Source organism: Mauremys mutica, chromosome 1 (genome assembly GCF_020497125.1).
Source record: "Mauremys mutica isolate MM-2020 ecotype Southern chromosome 1, ASM2049712v1, whole genome shotgun sequence".
NCBI lineage: Eukaryota > Metazoa > Chordata > Testudines > Geoemydidae > Mauremys > Mauremys mutica.
Window position 1 is genome coordinate 367,658,797 of NC_059072.1, and position 20,991 is coordinate 367,679,787.

The 20,991-nt window shown below is 51.2% G+C and overlaps 1 protein-coding gene across 1 annotated transcript; it reads left to right on the forward strand.

Moving 5' to 3' along the window:
* Positions 1-2,537: 2,537 nt before the first annotated feature.
* On the forward strand, positions 2,538-3,473 carry LOC123352466 (olfactory receptor 52R1-like; the record flags this gene model as incomplete). The annotated part of the gene is made up of 1 exon (XM_044992616.1): positions 2,538-3,473. A coding segment is annotated over exon 1 (936 nt), but the record flags the coding sequence as incomplete, so codon positions are not given.
* Positions 3,474-20,991: the final 17,518 nt, after the last annotated feature.

Here is a 20,991-nt window from a genome sequence, read left to right on the forward strand (position 1 = left end):
AAAACCATCCAGTCTGGATCCGCAGACATGAGGAGATGGAGAACCACTTCCCTTTGGAGTTTGTTCCAATGGATAACCACCCTCAGTGCTAAACATTTGGCCCTGATTTCAAGCTTGAATTTCTCTGGCTCTAGCTTCCAGCCATTCAGTCTTGCTCATCCTTTCTCCACTAGATTACAGAGCTCATTATTAGCCACAGTTTTCTCCTCATGACAGTTTCCCCTTTATCATCTTTTTTGATAAATGATTTTTTTTAAGTCTCCTTCGTAAGTCTTTTTATGGCTCCTTTCGCCACTCTTTCCAATTTTTCAAAATCCTTTCCAAAATGTGGACCCCAGAACTGGATGCACTTGGTTACACCAATGCTGCTCTCCTGTTTATGCATCCAAGGTCACATCAGCACTTTTGGTTACAGCATCAAACTGGGAGCTCACAATGAGTTGGTTGTCCATAGTAACTCGTAAATTCCTTTAACGGTTCCTGCGTTCCATAATGCAGTGATCTAGCTTGTGGGTCAGGCCTGTATTCCCTGTTCATAGATGCTAAATTTGCATGCCTGTCCTGGCCTCCTCATTGTAACCACTGTGCCAATCTTTGGATCGGTCACACATTTTATCTGCAGTAATTTTCTATGTGCTTCCAGATTATTTATGAAAAAGTTGGATAGCATCCGGCCTAGAACTGATCCCTGCAGAACCCCACTAGAAACAGCCCCATTCGCTAACAATGACCCATTAAGAACTGCTTTCTGAGATCTGTCAGTTAGCCAGTTTTTGTATATTTTTATGTGTGCTCTACTGATATTGTACGGTGTTTATTTTTTTATTTGAATATATTCCCCTACTAAATCTAATGTCTCAGAGAAATCAAAATCTATTGGATCTGCTCAGTTTCCCGGGTCAGCCAAACATGTACTCTCATTAAATGATGAAATTGGTTTTATTTAACAAGACCTGGTTTCCATAAAGCCTATTTTTGACTGACATTAATTATATTCATAGACTTTTTTTTAACTAATCCCACACCAGCTTTTCCATTGTTTCTTATCCATGTCAATTCTTTTTTAAACATTCCCTTGATTTTTTAATATTTTACATTTAACAGAGTAATGTCCTGTATGTGACTATTGTTGTTTTCATTTTGTTATGTTTTAGTGTTTGCTTTGGCTCTGCTGTCACCTGATTGTGTATTGCTGGCTCCAAATGAGATGTTTGGTTGATTGGTGAGTTCCTTGCCCTGGTGTTTGTAATTTTAAGGCTCTACTTAGGGTAACAGTCATAGTCATAGTGTGCTGGGACCGGGTCTTCTTGGAGTCGGGTTGCTTGGGAATGCAGCCCAAAGCAGGTGGTAAACTCCATCTAAGGCTAAATACTGGCATGCTGTTTTACATCCTCCTTGACAGCTAATGTACCGGAAAGTATTTCATCCTAATCTGATATGAGTACATCATATTGCTTCTTTCTAAATGCAGAACTAAACTGTCTCTTGAACACTATGACGTTGCACTCTATATGTTTATGGAAATATGCTAATGAGTATAAATATGACATAATTAGAATAGGCTTTATGCTAGATATGCCATGTAACATATATTTGCAGAGGTTATGATCTATTGAATATATTCATCCTATTTGTATGCATGTATCATTTTTATATCTCTGTTATGAGCATTAGCTCTATGTTTGTATTTAAACTGTTTGCTGTAGGCCAACATGTTGTGAAGGTATTATCCAAGTAATTGGGAGTACTTAACTCACAATGGACTTTGGGAGATGCCAATCCACATCTGAGCTTTCCGGGGAATGTTCAGACTAACATGTAAACAATGGCGTCGGCCTGCAGAAAGCTGAATCAGTCATGGACATGTGACTTGCCCAGGTGGCTACAAACTCCATTTTGTTGCTGTGACTTTGCACAGAAGAACAAAGGGGTTTCTGCCCATAAGAGAGAGAATATAAAAGACCCTGGAAATCTCTCCATTTTGTCTTCAGCTGGCTCAAGAGATGGCCTCTCCACCCCATAGAGATGCCTGAAAGAATGTGGAACAAAGGACAGTAACTATGGGGGTGTGAATGATTGCTGGACCCAGGCCATAGACTACAACATTGGTTTGAAAAGGATTGGGCCCAGGCTAGGAAGCAGTCCAGTCTGTGAAATAAGGGATAACCAGTATCCACACTCGTGTTTCCTGCTGGTGCTTTTCAAGGTTTTCCACACCATGATGTGTAGGAATGATTGATGCATGAAGCACCATAAAATGTGGAATTGGCATTAATAGTGTCAGTTGTTCATGATTTGTTTATCTCAATAATTACAATTTCACTTTTCAGTTTACACAGAGTAAGCAATTGGCTTCACCCATGGGAACAGCTTCCCGTAGCGCATGCAGTGTCTCATATGAACATTGTCTTTCCATCCAGGCATTAACAATGCGACCATCATGCCAGAATCTGTGCACATGCATGAAGTCAGAGCAATATGTGACGCATTCATGAGACAAATTTCTGCCTCAGAGTTGGACAATTCTCCCGTATTCCATGTCAGATTCCAACACAACTGAATTCACCAACCCCTCCACCTTCATCCTGCTGGGCATACCTGGCTTAGAGGGAGCCCATGTCTGGATCTCCATCCCCTTCTGCACCATGTACATCATAGCCATCTTGGGGAACTTCACCATCCTCTTCATTGTGAAGATAGAGCCGAGCCTCCATAGACCCATGTTCTATTTCCTCTGCATGCTGGCCGTCACTGACCTGGTCCTGTCCACATCCATCCTTCCGAAAATGCTGGCAATCTTCTGGTTCAATTCCAAGGAGATAAATTTCAGTGCCTGCCTCACCCAGATGTACTTCCTTCACTGCTTTACAGCAGTGGAGTCTGGGATCTTCGCGGCCATGGCTTTTGATCGCTATGTGGCCATCTGCGACCCCCTGAGACATTCCTCCACCCTCACAAACTGTGTCATAGCCAAGATCAGCATAGCTGTGGTGCTGCGCGGGGTAATACTCATGCTGCTCTATCCCTTACTGGCAAGGCAGTGGCCATATTGCAGAACCAACATCATCACCCACTCATACTGTGAGCACATGGCCGTGGTGAAACTGGCCTGCGCCGACATCCGCATCAGTAGTTACTATGGCCTCTCTGTGGCATTCAATGTGGCTACTCTGGATTTGTTTTTTATCGCTGTGTCCTATATTCAGATCCTCAGGGCCATATTCAGCCTCCCCACAAAGGATGCCCGGCTCAAGACTTTTCGGACATGCAGCTCCCACCTTTGTGTCATTTCAGCCTCTTACATCCCAGCTTTCTTCTCCTTCCTCACGCACCGATTTGGTCACAATGTGCCCCTGTATTTCCATGTTCTCATGGCCAATGTGTATCTCCTAGTGCCCCCCATGCTAAACCCCATCATCTATGGGGTGAGGACCAAACAGATCCGGGACAGGCTGCTCCGGCTCTTTACTCATAAAGGGATGTAAAGTTTTCTCCTGGTGATCTGGCTCCCAGACCGAGCTCCATGCAGAGCTGCCTGGTGACTTGGTCTTGAGCCCTCTTCCCTGAATCACTTATTGGATAGTCTGAGAGACACTGAACCCTTTCCTGACCTTACGTTTCAGTATCAGTATGGGAAACTGGGGAATCAGTCTGTGTGAAACTCAGTGGGTTGCCGAATTTCTATCTGCTTATAACTGGACCCCCAAAACCCAACCCCTGGACCCATCTCTTCTGCAAAGGCTCCACCCACTCTGCCTCTTCCACCCAATGCCCTGCTCCTGTCGCTTGCTCCTTTCTTCCCCTCTCCCGTCACTATCTTGATAATTTCCCCTACCTTTCCCCTACCCCCAGCTGCAAGGGAACCATTTCAAGTGTTGATAGGGATTGCAACCTTCAGAGTGATTCCAGGGGCTATCGAGGCACTTGAAAAACGCCAGTTTTTTTGGCTGACAACTTAGCCATTAGGTGAAGGGGCACTATATCTAATTTATATATAAAAGAAAAAAATATTAGACCCACTCAGTTCCAATACTAATATGTTCCGATATCTTGTGGCAAGTCACTTAAGGGATCCTGGTTAGATTAAAATTTAAATGTATATTCAAACCTTGTTACTAAGTCTGTGGAAAGAGAGAGACGGTGTCAGGACTTATGGTTTTTTTCTCAGCTCTGGCAGGCAAGTGGGTCTACTATGTTACAGGAGGGAGCAGATACATCTGGGGTCTATATAAGCACCTCAGAATGGCCACACTGGGTTAGACCAACGGTCCATCTAGCCCAATAACCTATCTTCTGACACTGGACAATGCCATGTGCTTCAGAGGGAATGAACAGAACAGGGCAATCATGAAGTGATTCATGCCCTATCACCCACTCCCAGCTCCTAGCAAAGGGAAGGGACATCATCCCTGCCCATCCTGGCTAATAGCCATTGATGGACCTATCCTTCATTAATTTTTCTCATTCCTGCTGGAACTCTGTTATTGTTTTGGCCTTCACAACATCTTCTGGCAAATTGTTCCACAGACTGACTGTGAAGAAATACTTCCTTTTGTTTCTTTTAAATCTGCTGCCTATTAAATTAATTGAGTGACCCCTAGATCTTCTGTTATGTGAAGCAGTAAATAACATTTCCGTATTCAATTTCTTCACACCATTCATGATTCTATAGACACCTCACACATCCCCCTTTTCCAAGTTGAAAAATACCAGTTTTTTTAATCTTTCCTCATACGGACTGTGTTCCCATAATCATTTCTGTCTCCCTTCTCTGTACCTATTCCAAATCCAAAGTAAATTATTGTGATGGTGTGACCACATCTGCATATATAGCACCAATGTGATATTTTCTGTCCTATTATCTAAAGATTCCCAACATTCTGTTCACCTTTTTGACTGCCACTGCACATTGTATGGATGTTTTCAGAATCCTATCCACAACGGCTCCTCTCCTCCTCTTCCACCAAGGCAGAAGGATAAGCCCCTGCATTAGCTGGGAAGGTGGGATGCTGGGCAGAGGCCGGGGTGGCTTCGGTAGCTCACAGGGAGAGAGATAAACAGCACACCTGCCATTAGCCAGCTATTTACATACTTACACAGCACCTTAGCTGGAACTCCAGGGCACCCATTGCCCAGGGGCTGAAGCTGAACAGTGAAGCTGAGTCTTACGTATGCTCTGGATGACAGTTTTGTCACTACATCTAGAAGCTCTTTACCTAGGCTGCTAGGCAGCATTATCGCTATGTCATGGAGGGACTGAGCCAAGCAGCAGTAAAGTGATTTGCCCAGGGCAACACAGTGAGTCAATGGCAGAGGTGTGAATGGGTACTGGAAGTCATGACCCCGCCAGCACTGTTGCTATAGGCATGAACTGGCATTGCTCCTCTCAGTTGTATTAGATGCAGTGAGGCTATTTTTGTGTTGCCGTCCTCCTTAAACAGGAGGAATTTATTAAAGAAACAGTTATGAAATACAGCCACACAGCTCAGTCTTCAGCTTTGTCTTTCTTGTTTGCCAGGGACCAAACACTGCCTAGAACTGTACACAGTGATAGAGGCCCAAGCATGTGCTTCAAGGAGCTTAATCAGTGCAAGGTGATGATGAGAGCCTTTTAGTAGCAGCATATTAAACATAATAAAAAATAATCTCCATTTAATGCATGGAGAGGCTGTGCCCATCGTCACCCTATGAATCCATGGCAGAGCTGGGACTCTTCACTCCCAGCTTACTTGTCTCTGCTGATAGTTTATCTCTAGTTAAATGGCTTGGGCCAAATCCTCAGCTGAGATCAGGGGAAGTCCCTTGAAATAGATAAACCAATGGAGCAACAGCACCAGGTCTCTTTCCTCCTGCATGGACTGTACAAGCCAGGTCTGAGAGAGACTAAACCCTTCCTGCTGCCTCAGTTTCCCGATCTTTTAAAGGGGGATATCTCCTGGGAGTAGTGAGCAATAGTTTGTGAAGAATTTGTCAGTGGTATCCATGTGTCACTGTGCTTTAGTGGAACACAGCTGAGGATGACAAATTTGGGACAAATTGCTGAGAAATGGGGCGGACTCATCCCCATTAGATTATATCAAGCCAGTAACAAACTTAAACTTCGGTATCACCACACTGCTTAACTGGAAGCAAAAAAAGTGAAGTCTCATTAGGCACACAGCCCCTGGATCACCATCCGGACACTGGACTCTACGACGAGTGGACAGGGAAAAGAAATTTCACCACATATAGGATCTTTCTTATCTCAGGAGTTCAGCCACGTAGCCAGGCCAGTATATAACTCAGATCTTACCCAAGGATCACGCTGCTGCCAATCCGTTAGTAACTAAAAACTAAAGGGTTAATAATAAAAGAAAAGCAGAAGAGATTTAAATGGCAAATGAATTTTAAAAATACAATGAGGAAGGCCAAAAAAGAATTTGAGGAACAGTTAGCAAAAGACTCAAAAAGTAATTAGAAAATTTCTTTAAGTACATCAGAAGCAGGAAGCCTGCTAAACAGTCAGTGGGGCCACTGGTTGATTCAGGTGCTACAGAGCACTCAAAGACGATAAGGCCATTGCAGAGAAACTAAATTAATTCTTTGCATTGGTCTTCACAGATGAGGATGTGAGGGAGATTCCCAAACGTGAGCCATTCTTTTTAGGTGACACATCTGAGGAACTGTCCCAGATTGAGGTATCATTAGAGGAGGTTTTGGAACAAATTTATAGCTTCAATAGCAATAAGTCACCGGGAAACGATGGTATTCACACAAGAGTTCTGAAGGAACTGAAATGTGAAATTGCAGAACTATTAACTGTGGTTTGTAACCTATCATTTAAATCAGCGTCTGTACCAGATGACTGGAGGGATAGCTAATGTGACGCCAATTTTTAAAAAGGGCTACAGAGGTGACCCCAGCAATTACAGGCCTGTAAGCCTGACTTCAGTACCGGGCAAACTGGTAACCCAGGGGTAGGCAACCTATGGCGCGCGTGCTGAAGGCAGCACGCGAGCTGATTTTCAGTGACACTCACACTGCCCAGGTCCTGGCCACCGGTCCAGGAGGCTCTGCATTTTAATTTAATTTTAAATGAAGCTTCTTAAACAGTTAAAAAAACCTTATTTACTTTACATACAACAATAGTTTAGTTATATATTATAGACTTAGAATCATAGAATCATAGAATCTCAGGGTTGGAAGGGACCTCAGGAGGTCATATAGTCTAACCTCCTGCTCAAAGCAGGACCAAACCCAACTAAATCATCCCAGCCAGGGCTTTGTCAAGCCTGACCTTAAAAACCTCTAAGGAAGGAGATTCCACCACCTCCCTAGGTAACCCATTCCAGTGCTTCACCACCCTACTAGTGAAAAAGTTTTTCATAATGTCCAACCTAAACCTCCCCCTCTGCAACTTGAGACCATTACTCCTTGTTCTGTCATCTTCTACCACTGAGAACAGTCTAGATCCATCCTCTTTGGAACCCCCTTTCAGGTAGTTGAAAGCAGCTATCAAATCCCCCCTCATTCTTCTCTTCTGCAGGCTAAACAATCTCAGTTCCCTCAGCCTCTCCTCATAAGTCATGTGCTTCAGCCCCCTAATCATTTTCGTTGCCCTCCGCAGGACTCTCTCCAATTTCTCCACATCCTTCTTGTAGTGTGGGGCCCAAAACTGGACACAGTACTCCAAATGAGGCCTCACCAGTGCTGAGTAGAGGGGAATGATCACGTCCCTCGATCTGCTGAAAATGCCCCTACTTATACAACCCAAAATGCCATTGGCCTTCTTGGCAACAAGGGCACACTGTTGACTCATATTCAGCTTTTCGTCCACCGTAACCCCTAGGTCCTTTTCTGCAGAACTGCTGCCCAGCCATTTGGTCCCTAGTCTGTAGCAGTGCATGGGATTCTTCCGTCCTAAGTGCAGGACTCTGCACTTGTCCTTGTTGAACCTCATCATATTTCTTTTGGCCCAATCCTCTAATTTGTCTAGGTCCCTCTGTATCCTATCCCTACCCTCCAGAGTATCAACTACTCCTCCCAGTTTAGTGTCATCTGCAAACTTGCTAAGGGTGCAGTCCACACCATCCTCCAGATCATTAATGAAGATATTGAACAAAACCGACCCCAGCACAGACCCTTGGTACCGGCTGCCAACTAGACATGGAACCATTCATCACTACCCATTGAGCCCGACCATCTAGCCAGTTTTCTATCCACCTTACCGTCCATTCATCCAGCCCAGACTTCTTTAACTTGCTGGCAAGAATACTGTGGGAGACTGTATCAAAAGCTTTGCTAAAGTCCAGAAATAGCACATCCACTGCTTTCCCCTCATCCACAGAGCCGGTTATCTCATCATAGAAGGCAATTAGGTTAGTCAGGCATGACTTGCCCTTGGTGAATCCATGCTGACTGTTCCTGATCACTTTCCCCTCCTTTAAGTGGTTCAGAATTGATTCCTTGAGGACCTGTTCCATGATTTTTCCAGGGACTGAGGTGAGACTGACTGGCCTGTAGTTCCCTGGATCTTCCTTCTTCCCTTTTTTAAAGATGGGCACTACATTAGCTTTTTTCCAGTCATCCGGGACCTCCCCCGATCGCCATGATTTAACAAAGATAATGGCCAATGGCTCTGCAATCTCATCGGCCAACTCCTTTAGCACCCTCGGATGCAGCGCATCCGGCCCCATGGACTTGTGCTCGTCCAGCTTTTCTAAATAGTCCCGAACTACTTCTTGCTCCACAGAGAGCTGGTCACCTCCTCCCCAGAGTGCAGCTGTCTGGGAGCTGACCTTGTCTGTGAAGACAGAGGCAAAAAAAGCATTGAGTACACTAGCTTTCTCCACATCCTCTGTCACTAGGTTCCCTCCCTCATTCAGCAAGGGGCCCACACTTTCCTTGACATTCTTCTTGTTGCTAACATACCTGAAGAAACCCTTCTTGTCACTCCTAACATCTCCGGCTAGCTGCAACTCCAAGTGTGATTTGGCCTTCCTAATTTCACTCCTGCATGCCTGAGCAATACTTTTATACTCCTCCCTGGTTATTTGTCCAATCTTCCACTTCTTGTAAGACGAGCAAGGATTTCACTGTTAAGCCAAGCTGGTCGCCTGCCATATTTACTTTTCTTCCTACACATCGGGATGGTTTGTTCCTGCAACCTCAATAAGGTTTCTTTAAAATACAGCCAGCTTTCCTCGACTCCTTTCCCCATCATGTTATTCTCCCAGGGGACCTTGCCCATCAGTTCCCTGAGGGAGTCGAAGTCTGCTTTTCTGAAGTCCAGGGTCTCTGTTCTACTGCTCTCCTTTCTTCCTTGTGTCCGGATCCTGAACTCGACCATCTCATGGTCACTGCCTCCCAGGTTCCCATCCACTATTGCTTCCTCTACTATTTCTTCCCTGTTTTTGAGCAGCAGGTCAAGAAGAGCTTTACCCCTAGTTGGTTCCTCCAGCACTTGCACCAGGAAATTGTCCCCTACATTTTCCAGAAACTTCCTGGATTATCTGTGCACTGCTGTCGGGGTGATTAAAGTCACCATGAGAACCAGGGCCTGTGATCTAGCAACTTCTGTTAGTTGCTGGAAGAAAGCCTCGTCCACCTCATCCCCCTGGTCTGGTGATCTGTAGCAGACTCCCACCACGACATTACCCTTGTTGTTCATACTTCTAAATTTAATCCAGAGACTCTCAGGTTTTTCTGCAGTTTCATACTGGAGCTCTGAGCAGTCATACTGCTCTCTTACATACAGCGCAACTCCCCCACCTTTTCTGCCCTGCCCATCCTTCCTGAACAGTTTATATCCATCCATGACTTATAGAAAGAGACCTTCTATAAACGTTAAAATGTATTACTGGCACGTGAAATCTTAAATTAGAGTGAATAAATGAAGATTTGGCACACCACTTCTGAAAGGTTGCCGACCCCTGCTGTAACCTATCATTTAGTCAGCTTCTGTACCAAATGAGTGGAGGACAGCTAATGTGATGCCAATTTAAAAAAAAAAAGCCTCCAGAGGTGATACTGGCAATTACGGGCCTGTAAGCCTGACTTCAGTACCATAATAAACAACAATATTATCAGACATATAGATGAACATAATTTGTTGAGAAAGAGTCAACATGGATGTAGTAAAGGGAAATCATGCCTCACCAATCTACTAGAATTCTTTGAGGGGATCAACAAGCATGTGGACAAAGGGGATCCAGTGGATATAGTGTACTTAGATTTTTAGAAAGCCTTTGACAAGGTTCGTCACCAAAGGCTCTTAAGGAAAGTAAGCTGCCTCGGGATAAAGGGGCACATGCTCTCATGTATTGCTAACTTGTTAAAAGAAAAGAAGCAAAGGGTAGGTATATATGGTTTTCAAAGCTTCTCTGATGCACCCTGCTGTGCTCTTCTAATCACCCTAATGTCTGGCTGTGCATAATCAGCGTCCAGGCGATTTGCCTCAACCTCCCATCCCACCATAAATGTCTCCCCCTTACTCTGATATATCTTGTGGAGCACACAGCAAGCGGCAATAACAATTGGAATATTGGTTTCACTGAGGTCTAACTGAGCCAGTAAACTGTGCCAGCGCGCTTTTAAACGTCCAAATGCACATTCTACCACCATTCTGCACTTGCTCAGCCTGTAGTTGAACAACTCCTGACTACTATACAGGGTGCCTATGTATGGCTCCATGAGCCATGGCATTAAGGGGTAGGGTGGTTCCCCAAGGATAACTATGGGCATTTCAACAGTTACTTTCTGGTCTGGGAAGTAAGTCCCTTCCTGCAGCTGTTCACATGTTGGTGAAACATCCCTTGTGATCCACCAGTGCTTGCAGCACCATTGAAAAGTACTGGCTGCCAAGGTGGGCCGGTCCCAAGATAGGGATATGTGTTCCGTCTATCGCCCCACCACAGTTAGGGAATCCCATTGCAGCAAAGCCATCCACTATGAGCTGCACATTTCCCAGAGTCACTACTCTTGATAGCAGCTGCTCAGTGATTGCATTGGCTACTTGGATCACAGCAGCGCCCGCAGTAGATTTACCCACTCCAAATTGATGCCTGACTGAGCGGTAGCTCTCTGGCATTGCAAGTTTCCAGAGGGCTATTGCCACTTGCTTCTCAACTGTGAGGGCTGCTCTCATCTTGGTATTCCTGTGCTTCAGGGCAGGGGAAAGCAAGTCACGAAGTTCCATGAAAGTGCCCTTACACATGGGAAAGTTTCGCAGCCACTGGGAATCATCCCAGACTTGAAACACTATGCGGTCCCACCGGTCTGTGCTTGTTTCCCAGGCCCAGAATCATCATGAACCTGCCTCATTAGGACCATAATATCCAAATTACCAGGGCCCATGCTTTGAGAGAAGTCTGTGTCCATGTCCTCATCACTATTCTTCACCTCCTTGCCTGCTTTTGCAGGTTCTGGTTCTGCGCATACTGCAGGATAATGTGTGAGGTGTTTACAATCCTCACAACAGAAGCAGTGAGCTGAGCAGGCTCCATGCTTGCCGTGGTATGGCATCTGCAGGAGAGCAGGAGAGCAGAGTTGCAGCAGAAGCGATGGAGGATGACGGTTAGCACCTTGCACATTTTCCGAGGAAGAAAAGACTTTCCTAGAAGCCTATGACAGACAACATGGAGAAATTCGCTATTGAGACATGAGCAGGGGAGCAGAGTTGCAGTGGAAGCGGTGGATGACAATGGGATTCCATGAGAATATATATTTATAAAGAACAATGAGAGGACCTGCAAGGTGGATTCGTAGCACCAGGAGAGCACAGTTGCAGCAGAAGCGGGGTTGGATGACGACAGCAGTCCTAATGCATCCTTTGCTGAAAGCAGTATGGCGTCTGCATGGAAAAAAGGCGCAAAATGATTGTCTGCCATTGCTTTCACGGAGGGAGGGGCGACTGGCGACATGTACCCAAAACCACCCACAACAATGTTTTTGCCCCATCAGGCATTGGGAGCTCAACCCAGAATTCCAATGGGCAGCGGAGACTGCGGGAACTGTGGGATAGCTACCCACAATGCAATACTCCAGAAGTCAATGCTAGCAATGGTACTGTGGACGCACTCCGCCAAATTAATGCACTTAGTGGGGACACACACAATTGACTGTATAAAATTGCTTCCTAAAAATCAACTTCTATAATTTTGACCTAATTTCGTACTGTAGACATACCCAAAGAGACGTTATTAAGGGCACAAGAGCAAACTATCCCATTGCATAGGAAAGATAGGAAGTACCATCGTGGCTTAACCAGGGGATCTTGAATGATCTAAAAAAAAAAAAGAGTCCTACAAAAAGTGGAAACAAGGTCAAATGACAAAGGATATAGGGGCAAAATTAGAAAGGCCAAGGCACAAAATAAGATCAAACTAGCTAGAGACATAAAGGGTAACAAGAAACCATTCTACTTATACATTAGAAGCAAGAGGAAGACCAAGGACAGGATAGACCCACTACTAAATGAAGACGGAAAAACAATAACAGAAAATGTGGAAATTGCAGAGGTGATTAATGACTTCTTTGTTTCGGTTTTCACCAAGAAGGTAGGTGGCATTTGGACACCTAACATAGTGAATGCCAGTGGAAATGGGGTAGGTTCAGATGCTAAAATATGGAAAGAACAAAATAAAAGTTACATGGACAAGTTAGATGTCTTCAAATCACCAGGGCCTGACTAAATGCATCCTAGAATACTCTGAAGGAGCTGACTGAGGAGATATCTGAGCAATTAGTTATTATCTTTGAAAAGTCATGGAAGACAATCCACAATGACTCCGAGATCTCTTTCTTGAGTGGTAACAGCTAATTTAGACCCCATTTTATATATATAGTTGAGATTATGCTTTCCAATGTGCATTTCTTTGTATTTATTAATGTAACCCTTCTGCCAGGAAGAGTTGAAATAGCAGCAAAGGCCAGGTTCAACACATAGGGGTACCCTCCCATCTAGCCCAGTATCACATCTTTCGACAGTGGCCGGTGGATGTTGACAGACAGACACCTGGTCTGTGGACCAGTCCCATCCAGAGCCTCACAGCACCTGCCTGATTCACTGTGGTGTTACTCCAATTTAATGCCACTCTCCAAGGGAATGTGCTGGTGAATGCCATTCCAGAAGGCTGTTTGTGACGTTATGAGTCTAATCTAATATCTCATTGAAGAATAACAGGGCCAGAAAGAGTTAATTAACTCACCGACTGACCTGACCCATGAGTGACCCTTAAGGACTGGTTAGGAAGATATGTAAATGAACAGAGCTTTGAAATGTAAGTCTGCATTGTTAGAGATCTCAAGGGTAGATGTTTGCTCAGGGCTTGTGATGTAAGCAAACAAGTCTTGTCTATTGCTATAACTTTAATTCAAAGATCAAAAAAGGAATATTAACATTTGTGATGATTCTTGAGTGAAATAGTATTATTGTCTATATGTCTCTTTGAAGGTTGTGGTAACCTGTATCTGAACTGTTTAATGGATAAATTACCCTGTGCTAATTGCCAGGATGTTTGGGAGAAAGAATTAAGCCTATTGTTTGCTCAGGCCGAAAGGTATATGCTGGAAATGTATAAGAACCCTGGGACACAATCCTGCTTCATCTCAGATCTGCTTTTGGTTTCAAGAGGGGGAAACCTTAAGCCATAAGGATTGAGATCCCCAGTCATTGACTGGAGTCACCCTGAATATGGACATTGGACTATAATCTATGGACTATTTCTAAAAGGACTGTTGGCAACTACAAGCTCACTTCTGCCATGTATCTGAATCTCAAGAATTGAATTCAAGTCTGTATGTATATTGATATTTTAACCAACACTCTCTCTCTTTTCTTTTTTAATAAATTTTAGCTTAGTTAATAAAAATTGGCTAATAGTGTGTATTTTGGGTAAGATCTAAGTTATAATTGGACTTGGGTATGTGGCTGATCCTTTGGGATTGGAAGAACCTTTTCTTTTATATGATGAGATAAGATTTTCAGGAATCATCATCATATCTGACAGGTGTGTCTGGATGGAGGCCTGAGGCTGGGCACTTTAAGGGAACTGCCTTGTTTGGACTTCTGAGTAACCAGTGAGGTAATACCAGAGCTGTTTTGGGCTGGCTTGGTAAATCTAAGTATTGGAATATCCACCAGCGTTTGGGGTTTGTCTGCCCCGTTTGGTCTGCAGTTCACCCTGATTGAGTGACCTCAGCTGGCTCCCACGGGCAGCACCATCACAATGTTATCAATGAAAGACTGATTCAAAGGTTAGAAACCCTGCCGCCTAGTGAGAGACTCACGGAGCTCAATCTCTTTTGCTTAACGAAGTGAGGGTTACAGGGTGACTCTGTCACAGTCTCTGAGTAGCTACATGGGGTGCTGGGGAGGGGCTGCAGGGAGCCAGGGTCTTGCCCACCTCTGATGCCTGCAGTCCCTTTGTGATGTCAGGACCCGCCTGGTCCTGGCCCTTTATGATGCGTCACTGGAACAAACAGCCCCTCAGGCGAGATCCAGCCACAGCAGCAGCAGGGAGTGTAGTGTCTCCACGCCCAGTGCGTGTCCAGACCGTCCTCCCCAGCATGTTTGACGCGGGAGTGGGGATCATGCAGAGCTGGTTCTGTGCCTGCTGGGACAGCTCCTGGGTGTTGTACACCTGCGTCCTTCTGGTCCTGGTCGTCTGGGTGGCCATGGCGACGCAGCACAGCTTCTCCTGGAGAAGCAGGATGGTAGGAGGACCCTCCCCAATCCCCCCAGCCCCAAGCCGTCCTGCACTCTCAGCAAAGCTTGCCTGGACACAGCCCCACGGAAGGGAGGGAGGGTGGGTGGGTGGGAGGGCCCGAGACCCCCTGTTCTGACCAGGCCCTGTTGGGCTGGTGGGGCACATCCACAGAGAGAGACAGGGCCACAGACAGAGCTCGTGGCTCCATTCATTGGTTGTTCCTTACGGCTCCAACCACCAGCTAGTGCTAGAAATGCCAGGGCTCTCCCTCGTGGTCCCAGGCTTCCCAGCACCCATGGCACTAAGCCGGCTCTGGCCAGTTATTTCCCTCCGCTGGGGAAAGCTGACCAACAAACCCTCCCAGCTCCCTCCCAAAGCCACAAGCTTTCCTGGGTCCCTGGCCTCCCAGCCGGCCAGGGAGAGGGCAGGCAAGAGGTGGGGGGAGAAAGGGGGAATCCAGGATGGATCTTTGGGTTTGGTCAGTTGGGGATCCTGCCTTGGATCAGCTGGGGAGCTGGGCTCGCAGGTGGGAACCAGGGGAGACGGGGAGAGAAGAGGAAGCCAGAGCACATTGCGAAGCCCAAGGGCCTGGTCCCCATTCGACTCATAATACCGGGGGCAGAAATCACCCCCCACAAGGGTCAGACCCAGGGCCCACGGACAGCAAAGGAGGAACCTGCTGCCCCTCCCCCCGGGTCACTCTGCGGCTGATGCCGTTTCGGCTCCGGGCAGGGTGCCCAGCCGGCTACAGTGTCTGTGTTTGTCACCCAGCTCCCCAAAACAACCGGGCCTTGAATGGCTCAACCGGCCCCAGCCCCTGAACTAACGTCCCAGCACACGGCCCTGCCTGGGCTTCCTGGTGCCGGGGTCCCCAGAGCCCCGGGGGCGATGCGGCAGCTCCTACTGCCTCGGTTTCTTGAACAGTCTGTAATCCGCAGCTCAGCTGGTGCCAGAATGGGGCAGCCTGGAATTCAAGGGGCTGAGGGAGTGCCAGGGGCAGCCTGGTGCCCAGGCAATAGAAAGGGGAGCCCGGGGCAGTCCCTCCAGCCTGTGTTCCCTGGCGTATGGCCATGGGCTGCGGGGGGGAGGGGCGGTGGTGAGCCAGGGACCCCTGGGCATGTGGTTGGAGAGGGAAGCCCAGGTTACCTGGCTGGGAGGCTGCAGAAAGAGGCCACTCCGGCTCTGTGGCTGCCCCTACCCAGAGCTAGGGGGCGATTCCCAGCTGGCATGGGGTTCTCACGCTAGCTCTCACCGACTGGTGGCACGGGCAGCCGGAGCCGTAGCACAGGCTAGCTTCCCCCGTCCGTACCCATGGCAGCCAGACGGGTCTCTCCTAGCCTGTGCTGCTGCTGTGCATGAAACCACGCTTACATCTCTGGGTTTAGCGCGCTAGCTGGAGGAGATGTAGCATGAATCTGTCTGTGCGAGCTGGGAATCACCCTGCCAGCTCCAGGGGCAGATGGGGCCCATGCGTGTGGGTCCGGGGGCAGCAGAACATCCCAGATACTTGGCGTAAGCTGGCTCCAGTGAGGCGCGGCTGCAGAGGCCGTGGGCACAGCCTGGCCTTTCTCCCAGGGCCCTGCTGTGACTCTGGTGTGGCGATGCCCCGATGTCGGGGGATGGGGGACCCAGGATTGTTCCAATGACACTTGGGTGGGGAGCCCGGGGCATGGCCGAAAGAGCCTGAAGTTCTCCAGCTGCAGGAGGTGGAGGGAAGCGTGGGCACCCCTGGCACCGGGCTGGGCTGGGCGGGAGGCTGGCACTGCGCGGCCTCAGTCTGGGTACCACGTAACTCTGCCGCTTCCTTGGCTCCCGCAGGCTCTTCTGGTCAGCAGGCTCCGGCAGAGGGGGACGGAGGACGAGGGAGAAGGTAAGGCCCTGCCTCACGCTCCCTGACGGCTCCCTGGCTCAGAATCCCAGGGCCTCTCCCAAGCCTCCACCCTGGCCCAGGGGTCCCACACGAGGCCCCCCAGACTTGGCCTGCCCCTGGGGATGGGAGCAGGAGCCAAGGTGCTGACTGGAGCCGGGATAAGCTGACACGGTGCTAACGAACCGTCATCTGGGGGCTTTGCAGCGATGGAGGCAAACACCCCATTGTCTGTCCCCTCTGGCAGGTTGTCCCCATGTCCTCCAGGGCTTTGCGCAGGCTAATGGTGAGCATCGGGGGGAGCTACCTGCCCTTCCCAGAACAGGGCAGCTTTGCCAGCAGGAGGCACTCTCCACTGCCCAGCAGATCTTGTCTTTATTTCAGTCCGTCTGCTCTGTCTTGGATAGGGGTGTAGCCCTCTGGCACTCGGTTGCTGTGCATCGTACCAGGGCTTGCAAGGCCAAGGCTGCTCGGTGCCGCCAGCCCCTGACATTTGCCAGAGAGATTTCCTGGGATCCCGCACACTGGCGAGACCCATTTCTGCAGGATGGGGCACCGGCTGGGTTATTTGCACCAGGACCATGTGCCATCCAGGTTTCTGGTACTGGAACAGGGCACCGGCCAGATTCACGGCCCTCGCACGATGCCCGGGCTGGTTTCACGGTGCTGGGACTTCACCGTGGCCAGGTTCACAGCACTGGCAGTGTTTGAGAGGGGGTCCAGTGTGGTGCTGGCGGAGTGTTTCACTGGGCTCCGGGCTCTCACAAGCTCAGCATGCCTGGTTCTGGAGCAGCAGCGCAGAGTGGCCTGGGGCCAGGGCACTGGAATGAGGGGGCCAGGGGGCCATGCCCACTGACTTTTGACTGGCTGTAAGGGCGAGCAACAGGAAGCAGGGCGTGCAGAGAAAGAGCAAGCGGGGGGCAGGCTCTTGGAGGGAAGCAGTGGCGGAGGAGCGGGGCTTGGTGTGGGGGCAAGGCCTCAGGGGGAATGGGTCACAGGCGGGCAGGGCACTGGGAGAAGGAGTGGCACGGGGCAGGGCCTCGGGGTTAGGAGCAGTGCGGGAATGGGGATTGGGGGTTGGGGCGGTACAGGTGGGTGGAGTCACGGTTCGGGTGCCCGTGGACCCCGCTATGTTCAGGACCCATCTCTCCTCAGAAGCCCTATCTGCTGTTCTGTTTTAGGTGCAAAGAAGCAACAGGTGAAAAAGCCGCGTGAACGGCTGTGCCGGGACCCCCCACGCCACGCTCACCGAGCCGCCAGGCGCCGCTCCATCCGCCAGCTGCTATGTGACAACTCAGACTGTGCCCTGTGCGACGAGGCGGCCCAGCAAGCCGAGCGGCTGGTATACACTGATAGGGTCAGCGCGTGGGTCCCTGCCGGGCCAGGGTCACCTCTTACTCCCGCCTCCTACTCCGCATGGATCTACGAGCCCTTCCCTCCAAGCCAAGCAGAACATGGCTGGGTCGGGAGTTTCCTGCGCAGAGGCAGAGCAAGGAGCCCCCAGGCCGCTCCCCAGAGGCAGGCGCATCACCCCGATTGGGTGCCGTTTCTGGCCAAGTCCCCAGGCGGGACCAGGATGTCAGGGCGGGAGGCCAAACGGCAGCGAGACCAAGAAAGCACGGCACCCAGGGTTATGGGGGAAGCTCCGCTGTCTCTGGCTGGGAGACCCCCGGCGCGGGTCAGCCCTGGAGCCCTGCGTGTGCCCGGCAGGCTCGAATTGGCCGAAGCGGAGACCCCCTTCCTCCAGCGCGACGTCAGGGCGAGTCTCGAGCGGCACGTCCAGGTGAAGAGGCTGCAGCACACCCTGGGGCTGCCTGCACCCTGCAGAGCACTTTGAAGATCTTCATGCCCCCAGCACCGAAACCCATCGCACGCAGACCCTCGGGGGCAGGCAGGGTGGTGACGATGCCACAGGCCCTGCCCTTCCTGAGCGTCGGCTCCAGGACAGAGCTGGAGCGGCATCTGCAGAGGATGGTGCATCTAAAGAGATGGGGGCTGCCCAGGAGGATCCAGGATTCCCTGAGGCTGCTGATGCCAGCCACACCTCCACACCCCCGGCTCGGCCCCCTGCCGTCCGGGAGATGGGCTCCAAGGGGGCCAGGCCCAGTGCCGAGGGCAGCCCAGACCCCCGGCCTCAGAGCTAGAGCCCCAGCCCAGGCCTCCCAGGGCCCCGCCAGAGCGTCCAAATCCGCGCCCGGCTCGCACTGCTGCAGAGACACCCGGGAGCTGCAGGGGCACATTGCCAGGAAGGGCTTGGAAATCAGACTAGGCGCACTGCCCGCCGTGCTGAGGAGCTCTCAGAAAATGGCTGCCCTGGGGCGCAGAGACTTGCTCCTGACTAAACTGATCCCCCCAGGCTGCAAGGCCCCCCTGGCCCGCCACCGGCTCTGCCCCCTGCTCAGCTGCAAGGCGGGCCCCGTGGAGCTCAACGTGAGGCACAAGCACATCCAGTACCTCTGGGCTCTCCCCACCCTGTACACGGAGTCCCTGGCCAAGATGGTGCCCTGCCCGCCCGTGCCACCTGCCCCCCTGCTGCCCCTGGGTGTGGCCATCGAGTTCTGCCCCCTGGAAACCCCCTTCATGGCCCCCGAGGGCCGGGAGCTGCTGGAGAGGCATGTCCTGAGGAAGCGGCTGCAGCACGAATGGGGCCTGCCGGGCCTGGTGCGGCGATCGCTGAGGTGTTTCATGCCACCCCCGACCACGCGCCCCAGGCCCAAGGGGAGCGACCGGCCGGCAGCCATGGAGCTCTGTGTCAGCAGCGGGGCCCCTCCCATCCCTCTGGCCACCAAGAGGGAGCTGGAAGCCCACATCCGGCGGAGGGTGGCCGAGAGGAGGTGGGGGCTCCCCAGGAGGGTGCAGGAGTCCCTGCGGGGCTTCATGCCCCCCACGACCGCAGCTCCGGGGACACATCCAGACACGCAAGGCAGAAGGGCCAGCCGGCCGCTCAGGGGGCTGTCAGCGAGAAGGGCTCCAAGAGACTCACCCTCCAGGGCGCCACCCGTGGGCCCCACAGCGGTGGCTGTCTCCTTAGCCGGGCCCCTGGGAACTGCATGGCGCCAGCTGCTCAGCCGGGACACATGCCACCAGCTGCTGGAGAGACATGTGACCAGGAAAAACATAGAGATCCGTCTGGGCCTGATCCCCCACAGAGCCCAACACTCACAGGAAGCCGCCCGCCGGCTGGGAAAGCTCCCCTTGCCCCAGCTGATTCAGCCGGGCCAGAGATCCCTGGAGCTGCGGCCCCGGGAGCTGCTCTTCCTGGAGCAGGCGGCCTCGGATCACCTGGAGCTCAACCTTCTCCACAAGCACCTGAGCTTCAGGTGGGGGCTGCCCACGCTGTACCGACAGTCCCTGGCCAAGCTGTTCCACGAAGGCCCCTCGCCTGCCCCGCCGCCCTCCAACTCCCGCGCAGCTGGGGCCGAGTTCACGGAGCAGGAGCTGCCCTTCCTCCCACCGGGAGCCCGGGAGGAGCTGGAGCTGCATGTCAGGAAGAAGAGGCTGCAGCACGAGTGGGGGCTGCCTCTGATCGTCCAGAAATCCATGCGGGGCCTGATGGCGGCTGCCCCCCGCCCCGGCCAGCCCAAGGCCCCTCCGTCGGCCGACGGGGATGTGGCCGTTCTCCAGCCCGAGCTGTCCTTCCTCAGTGAGGGCAGCCGACGAGAGCTGGAGCTCAGCCTCCGCAAGAGACTCATGCACCGGCGCTGGGGGCTGCCCAGGAGGATCCAGGAGTCGGTGCGGCTGCTCCAGCCTGCCTCAGCCCCTGCGGAGTTCAGGCCTCGCAGCCGTACAGAAAAGGGTGCAGAGGGGCCTTTCCTGCTGCCCTGGCACAAGAGCACCGTGCACCTGGAGCGGGGCGTGGGGAAAGCCAGGAGAGTGGTCGCTGCTCCCCACCCGCGGCTCAGCCTGGGACGTGACGCTCAGGAGCGGCTGCAGATCCACGTGGCAAAGAAATGTGTGGAGACCCGGCTGGGGGCCGTCCCCGCTGCAGTGAGACACTCTTGGCAAAGGCTGCATCTCGTGTCCCGGCTGCCCCTCCCCAAGCTGATCCCGGCTGGGGACAGGGCCCCGAAAGCCAGGAACCCCCTGCTGCCCTTCGTGCACCCAGAGGACGTCTGCCACCTCGAGCTGAATGTGCAGCACAAACATCTCACGGCCCTGTGGGGCCTGGGCACTCTCTACACCCAGTCCCTTAGCAGGATGGTCCCCAGGGCGCCCCCTGGGCCGGTTCCACCCCGTGGGGCTGAAGTCGAGTTCTGGGCACGGGAGGCTCTGTTCCTGGGCCCGGAGGCCAGAGAGGCCCTGGAGCTGCACGTCAGGAAGAAGAGGCTGCAGCACGAGTGGGGCTTCCCTGCACTCATCGAACGGTCACTCAGAGCCTTTGTGCCGGAGCCCCCGCTGCCGGGTCCGACTGCAGCCCGCCAACGCACCGAGCTGCAC